Here is an 8,159-nt window from a genome sequence, read left to right as displayed (position 1 = left end):
ATGTGTCTTTTGCTGTCCCACTGGGAAAGCCGCCCAAATCTAACCAAGGGATAAGCCGTTGGAAAAAAATTCAGTTTGCACATGCTCAATAGAAACTTGTTGGTGCTCAGCAGCTACAGTTTATGATGATTCCATCTGGCACAGAGCATGCTCCATTCCCACACAGCTACTATGAACCTCCATCACAGCGCTCCTGGGCAGGACTTTCTCTACAATTGCTATTCCTGGCACCAGTACAATGGTTCCCACCCCGCCCCCAGCAGAAACATGAATTGTCAGTTATGCCCAGATGTCAAATGTTAATCTTTTCCAGAGCTTGGCAGATCCCTTAGAAGAACAAAATGCTTCCCCGCCAGGAAAGGAAGGGCTCAGATTTCAAACACAACTGTGTTAAGAGCCACCTATTTTGTCTCAGGGCTAACTGTTCATTTTGGATCCAAGCCATTTTCTTCATGGATTGATGCCTTTCAGGAAATTCTTTAAAAACGGCACCCCTTGGACAATGTTCACCCATAAATCAGTATATCCTGAACGGTTGAGTGTGGAGTTTTTGTAGCTCATGCAAATCTTTTTTGTTACAGTAAAATTCACATTTTTGATCATTACTGGAGTGTTCATCTCATTCTGCAGCTATAAGAATCATGATGAAACTTCATATTTTTAGATATACTGGTTGAAACTGGATCCCCCCTCCCCATCCCTAGTAGCTGTCACAGCTGATGTCTGGAGTTCCTTACAAGGTCATGAGATCATTACACTATATCATAACAATGTCCCTGCAAACTAAATTGGATAGCACTAATAAACAGGTAATATGGAGTGACGTGCTAGAGAGCAGTACAATTTGGACCTGTTTTCCAAAGGTTGAGCTAATTAATCTATTATTGCCTTGCTTTTGTGATGTCAAAAGCTTTCTTTTAAAACCATGATTATACCTAATTAGCAGAAGGCTCTTCTAGTCCAGCACCCATTTGAACCACAGTGATATTTGGACAGTGATATTAAAAAACCCTCTTAGGTGGAAAGATAATTACTTGGCTGCAATAGGACTGTTCCGAGACTGAAAAGCGTGAAGAATGTAAACAGCAGAGAAGTTAAAAAGTGGAGCCATTGCGTCTGCGTCAATACCAAAAGTTATAGGAATCAGACTGGGTTAAGCAGTCTGAGAAGAAGAAGAATGAATCAATCCTGCAACAGAACAGGAAGTAGGAAATTTTCAAAAGTGCTCAGGGCTGTTCCCAGTGAAGTAAATGGTCAAACTCCTAGGGCCAGATTCTAATCTCATTTATACTAATGAGTTGTCTACATGGAAAGTTACTGCACGGCAAGCCATTGTGTGAATCTACAGCACCCTAGCTTGTAACATCCGGTGTGGACACTGCTACGGTGCACATAAAGTCTCCGAGTGCACCTTGATGTATATAGTAGATTCACATCCTGTCAGAGCTTTAGAGTAGCACATTACCCTCTGTTTTGGAGGGCATACTTCATAGTATCTTCTTCCTCTTCCCTCCTTGGTCCATAATTCTTGCTGTTTCTCTTTTAATAGTTTTCTTGATAAACTTTGAAATTCCTGCTTACTCAAAGGAATCAGTTTGTTTGGCAATTCTGAGTAGTTGGGGTGGAAAAAATTATAGATTTAGGGTCAGACCAACAAGGAAAATATAATTTCTGGCAAGTCAAAGACAAGGAAAAAAAAAAAAACTTTGTTTCTGGTCAAATGAAATGTTTTGTTGCAACAATATCAAACCATCTTGTTTCAATTTTGGCCATTTGTAATGATGCTTTTGTTTGTTTTTCCTGCAATGAACAATCAGCCCCCCCAAAAGTCAGCAAATACCAACAATCTGGCAAAAGTCAACAAAAATTCACAAGACATTTCTGTATTGCCAAATCTGCTTTTTGGGAAGAGGAAGGGGGCAAAAGAAAGTTTCAGCCAAAAAATTCTGGCCGATTCCACACATGATTAAATGCCAGTAGTTTATCTAAAGAGCATAACCTATTGTTAAAAAAAAGGTATGTAACATTGTCCATAGATTTGGAGGACCAATAAAGTTGGACTCCAGTTTACACAGTTCTAAACAGGTGGTGAAAATTCTAATTCCCACTGGAGTTCCGCCATTCAAACATTTGCTCCAGAATAGCATTGTAATCAACATGAGACTGGAAGATCAGGGGAATGAGACAAAAAGGGCCGCCGACAGGCCCAGGTCTTAGGGAAAGAGTGTGTAGAGTCCCAGGCTAACCTAGCTCACAGGGGTGATGGGAAATCTCCAACAGTTCCAGGCAACAGAAATTGTCCACCAGTGTTTAATGCTAGACCTGAAAACTCTCAGAGACAGGTCTCTCAGCCCTGCTTTCCCCAAGAGCAAACCTGCAGCTGCCTCACTCCCTCCAAAGCCAGTGGACAGCTCCTACAAATGGCAACAATGGATGCAATAAAAGCACTGACAATTACCTGTGCCCTAGGCATAAAGTATCTCCCCGCAGCTCCCTTGACTCCTGGGTAGGGGGTGAATAACCTGACAGCATGATTCCTCCACAGTAGGGCTGAGGAGAGGGTGTAAAGTTGCTCCCAGTCACCTTCCAGCCTGAATGGATTTCTTGCTGGAGGGAGTTAAAAGGACTTGCAGCAAACCTGTGCAGAATTCTTCACTGCAAAGACTAGTGTGGCATTCACGCATTGGCAGGGAGCACTGGGGCAGAGGCCATATTGGATAATAGTGCCCTGGCAGGGGGCTGGACTGGATGACTCTTAAGTAGTTTTCCTTCTCTAGCTTCAGTGATATAGAAATGATTAGAACAATTTTCACAGAAGGAAAAAACACTGTGTCCTTTCCCCAGGACACAGCTATCAAAACAAGTTGGTCAGATCAACTCCAAAATACTCCCCAGAGCTGGTCTGAGAACAAGCACCAAATCAAAAGTGGGACCAGATCCTCAGCTAATTTGAATCGGCTTCGCTCCATCAAGATCAGAGCGATGCCAGTTTACACCAGCCGAGCATCTAGCCTGTTGTTTCAGGGGAAGTTAGAAGTGGCCAAAATAGGGCTTGGGATGGAAAGTTTATCCTCAGTAGACAAGTTCGATCCAGGACCATAATTTAAGTAAGTCGTTATACGACAGTGAGATTCCTTATTCATTTATATTGCAAGAGAACCTAGGAGGCAAGCTTGTGAGCCAGGACCCCAACACGTATCGAATCCCTGTTAAGTTATTTGAGATTCATGGCTGATCTTCCAGAGATCAAGGAAGATTGTCTATTTAAGTATTTTTGTCCCAAAATGGGGTGGGTTTATTTGGCACTCTCGCTCTTTTCTTTTCACTTGAGCAGAAAGGTGTTTGGAACAGAAACCCTGCAGGCTCAGAAATCATTTCTCCACATAGGATGTGTTGTGGCAATAAGGGACCAGTTTATCTACAAGGGAAAAATTGATAGGTAGGTTGATTGGTCCGAGCACTGTAAAAAACAAGTTGCTGAAGGCGGACGTTGAAAAATGCGGCAACTGTAGGTTTTGCAATAGACCCACTTAAAAAAAAAAAAACACATGTAATGATTCATAACGACCCATGGAACTAAAAACCAGAGTACCGGTGACCCACCTGTCATCTTTTAGCATCCTGCTAACAAGCTTAAAAGCACTGGTGAGGAGCAGAGTTTAGCCACAACCGGTTTGCACAAGGAAAACAAGATTCTGATTTTAGGAGAACATTGGTTCTTGTGCAAGGTAAGCCTTTTCCCCCTTCCTAGTATCCAGTTTCAGCGCTTTGAAGAAGTGAAGTCAGGGTGATGTATCTGATGGTAGGGAAAGGGTTAGAAATTCTAAATTATTCATAAAACTAGGGAGATTTTTTTTTAAAAAATTAAATAATCATTTGGATTTTGACTAACCTTCTCAGGAAACAGTCTGATTTACTTGCTTCAGTAATGTGTCACTGTCCTAGAAGTGACCAGCTAAAGGAAGATATGGGGATAATGAGCAATTTCAAACATTGGGGCTAGAACTAGGGGCGTAGGGGACACTGCTATGCCTCCTGGCTTGAAGTGGATTCCATCATCTACTGGGTTTATAATTTGATTCAATGACTCTCAGCATCCCCACTATAAAAATTGTTCCAGCACCCCTGATTTCAAACCTTTGAACCATTATTAATTAGACCTTCTAAAGGGTGTGTAGATATATATAAATAAAATACACTAAAGATTGTAAGGTGCTCAGCTGCTGTGGTAATGGGGACCATATAGACAGGAGTGCAGGGTAAGGTTTATTACCATTAAACGAGTCTTTGAAATATACAGCTGTTTTCTTGTAATCATGTACTTTTGATTATATATGCCTATAGGCAACCAGGTCCTAGGATCTAATTTTCTACCCATCAAAATGCTGGAAATGCAGTTTAAAATTACTTGTGTTGTGATTCATCCAGCTAAGGCTGGCTTTAATTTGTTGGCAAATTGTAACGTCGGGTGTTATTTCTTGTACAGAAGGCCAAATGAAAAGCCTACAGTGGCTCTACCTATATGGACTAGTAATTGCGGTGTTGATCCCAGCCAGCTGGCAGATTGTCCTCAAAGATTTGTCCGATGAGTCTAGGTAAGGTGCATTTGAGACTGACAAGTACACCATGGGTTGGTGGTACTGGGCTGAAGTAGGTGGAGATATCAGAAATGCTACCATCAGATACAGCTTAACAATGTCAATTACTCTGTTTTATTTGACAGGTTTCAGAGTAACAGCCGTGTTAGTCTGTATTTGCAAAAAGAAAAGGAGTACTTGTGGCACCTTAGAGACTAACCAATCACTGCATCGGATGCTGTAGCTCACGAAAGCTTATGCTCAAATAAATTGGTTAGTCTCTAAGGTGCCACAAGTCCTCCTTTTCTTTCTGTTTTATTTGGCGTTGCTGCCAGGTGATGGTACAGCATATTACAATGTGCAGCAGATGAAAAAGTGAATAAGATGGTGAGGTGTATTAGGAAAGCAGCACAGAATATGGACCATGTCATTATGCATTGCAGTATCGTCTAGGAGCCCTGGTGATCATAGAATCATAGGACTGGAAGGAACCTCAAGAGGTCATCTAGTCCAGTCCCCTGCACTCCTGGCAGGACTAAGTATTATATAGACCATCCCTGACAGGTGGTTTTCTCACCTGCTCTTAAAAATCTCCAGTTAGAGATTTCACAGTGTCCCTAGGCAATTTATTCCAGTGTTTAACTATCCTCACAGGACGTTTTTCCTAAGGTCTGACCCTAAACCTCCCGTGCTGCAATTTAAGCCCATTGCTTCTTGTTCTATCCTCAGAGGTTAAGGACAATAGTTTCTCTCCCTCCTCCTTGTAACAACCTTTTATGTACTTGAAAACTGTTGTGTCCCCCCTCAGTCTATTCCAGACTAAACAAACCCATTTGTTTCAATCTTCCCTCATAGGTTGTGTTTTCTAAACCTTTAATCATTTTGGTTGCTCTTCTCTGGACTTTTTCCAGTTTGTCCACCTCTTTCCTGAAATGTGTCACCCAGAACTGGACACCATACTCCAGCTGAGGCCTAATCAGAGCGGAAGAATTACTTTTCATGTCTTACTTACAACACTCCTGTCCTGCTAATACATCCCAGAATGATGTTTGTTTTTTTGGCAACCATGTTACAAAGACTCATTTAGCTTGTGATCCTCTATGACCCCCAGATCCCTTTCTGCAGTACTCCTTCCTAGGCAGTCATTTCCCATTTTGTATGTGCACAGCTGATTGTTCCTTCCTAAGTGGAGTCCTTTGCATTTGTCCTTATTGAATTTCATCCTATTTACTTCAGACCATTTCGAATTTTAATCCTACCCTCCAAAAGAACTTGCAACCCCTCCACAGCTGGGTTGCTCCTAGCTCTGCCACTGGTTTACTGGGTGACCTTGGGCAAATCATTTCACTGCCCCATGGCTCAGTTTCCCCATCTATAAAATGTGGATATGATGCCGACTCCCTTTGTAAAGCACTTTGAGATCTACAGTAGACGCACTAAAGAAGAGTGAGGTATTATTAATTGTATATAGTGTAGCTCTATGTAAGGAAATGTATGTTTTGGTTTTATGGTAGCACCTACAGGCTCAGACCAAGATCAGGGCCCTGTTACACTAGATACTATCCAGAAAGAGATTGTCTGGGCCCTGAAGAACTTAGTCTAAACACACACAGGATGAAAGGGATGTGACTTACATACAGTTACATTGCCATAGCAAGTCAGCAGCAAGGGCAGGAACAGAATTCATGCCTGCCAACTGCCACTACGGTGTGCTATCCACAGGACCCCGTACCCATCCCATCCCAACACCCTCCTTAACTTTTCCCCATCCCTCTCTCCCGAACAGATGGCAATCTTTCGAATCGAAAAGCGCTCGGAGTTTTACTTCCAACATCAAGAGGCATTCCGAAGGCACCTTCACCAGTGATTTTACCAGATATTTGGACAAGATGAAGGCCAAGGACTTTGTGCACTGGCTTATCAACACGAAACGTTACAGGTATGCAAGCGGAATATGGCTGGAAATGGAAGAACAGGGACACGGTTCTCGGCAGACTCCTGAGAACTGAGTGACTCAAGGATTGGAAGGGGACAGCCTCGGACTGCTCGAAAGATTTCCGTCAAAGCTGTTTCACAGTGGAAAATTGGGGGTTTTGACAAAATGAATTTTTTCATACAAGTATTGGCTTTCTGTGGGAGATTTTGATCTTTTGTCAAAAAGCCAGAACACCCACCAACCGAAATAGTTTGGCCAAAAACCAAAATAGTTTGGCCCAAACCAGAAAATGGATCCGTTGGTGGCCCATTTTTCAGGGTTCAAAATTTCCACCCAACAAAATTTGAAGATTCTGTAGAAATGTTTAATTTAAAAAAAAAAAGCCACCTCTCTTCATTTGTCAAAATTTTCATTGGAAATTTTCTTGCGGGATGGGGAGTGGGTCAGATTCCCACAGAGAGGAGTCAAGGCTGGGTTCTTTAGGACAAACTCTGGGGTATGCCTCCTAGGCCAGGCAGACAGACATGGCTAGCTCTCTTCGAGCTACTGCACTGAAAATAGTTGCCTAAATACAAGCCCATCTGACCCCCTGGGTGTGTTTTAGGTGGCTGGCCCAGGCCATAATCTCCACACTAGCTTGAGCAGAGGTAGTACATGACCGTCTACCCAGGCTGGAAGGCCTGCTGTTCCCAGCTGCAGTGTAGACATAGCATAGAGACAGGGCCTCTGAGGGTACCAGAATCCCCCTCTGATCACCCAAATGGCAATGCTCCAAAGCGGCCTGGGCAGCTGTGGGGGGGGCAAGCACATGGGCACAGGTGTCTTGGCTGGAAGAATCAGAACCGGTAGAACAGAAGTCAATGAGGGGCAGTTTTTAAGGGGGAAGAGTTTCCAAAAGATCGGGCAGAAGGGAAAGATAAGGCATAAATAAAAAATAATTTCTTCTGCTCTTTAATAATGCAGTATACCAAGGAGTGAGGGTTGAATGGCTGTTTTGCACAGTTAGTACATTCACAGATGGATTTTTCTTACTTTCCACAGCTCTACAAAGAGGTACATAAAAGGAGACCACAACGTTATCTCCTTCCCTTCTGACCACTCACTATTTAGGTAAGTCAGATACACGTTGAATTTCCAAACGTCTATTTCTTGCAAACTGCTCCCACAGCTGGGTTGTCCTGACTTCTGAATCAGACACCATGAGCTAAAGAACCAGTACATCAGCTTGAGGTCAGTAGCAAACTTTGAGCCCCTGCAGCAGAGGGGGGGGGGAGTGTTAGCCTGGATTACACCCTCCCTTTGCCTGGGGAGACTGTCCCAAACAGAGCGGGTTGAGAACATTGGGTCATCAAAGTCAAAATGTTTCATGTGACCGTATCGATAAAGATATTTTCCCCAGAAATTGTTTGAAATCATTCAAATTTGCAATGGCCTATTTTGTTTGGACAGTCCTGGTTTATTGCTCTGATTTTCTCATATTAATTTTAAATATATTTCTACATTATCAAAGCAAAAATGTTTCAATGAGATTTTTCGGTGTTTCCAAACTGACATTTTTTGGCATTTCTGTTCTGCAGAAAAATATGAAATTTCAATTTTTCATCCCAATTTAAGACAAAAACAAGTGTCAAATGCCATTTTTGACC

General features: G+C 42.5%; 1 protein-coding gene across 1 annotated transcript; it reads left to right on the top strand.

Moving 5' to 3' along the window:
• Positions 1–4,494: 4,494 nt before the first annotated feature.
• LOC140901036 (exendin-3-like) lies at positions 4,495–7,154 on the top strand. The gene is made up of 3 exons (XM_073319203.1): positions 4,495–4,595; positions 6,364–6,516; positions 7,118–7,154. The coding sequence occupies exons 1-3, from the start codon at positions 4,495–4,497 to the stop codon at positions 7,152–7,154; spliced, it is 291 nt and encodes a 96-aa protein (XP_073175304.1).
• Positions 7,155–8,159: the final 1,005 nt, after the last annotated feature.

Source organism: Lepidochelys kempii, chromosome 20 (assembly GCF_965140265.1).
Source record: "Lepidochelys kempii isolate rLepKem1 chromosome 20, rLepKem1.hap2, whole genome shotgun sequence".
In the NCBI taxonomy this organism is placed as follows: Eukaryota; Metazoa; Chordata; order Testudines; family Cheloniidae; genus Lepidochelys; species Lepidochelys kempii.
Note: the sequence above shows the minus strand (reverse complement) of the source record. Positions and strands in the feature narration are given on the sequence as shown.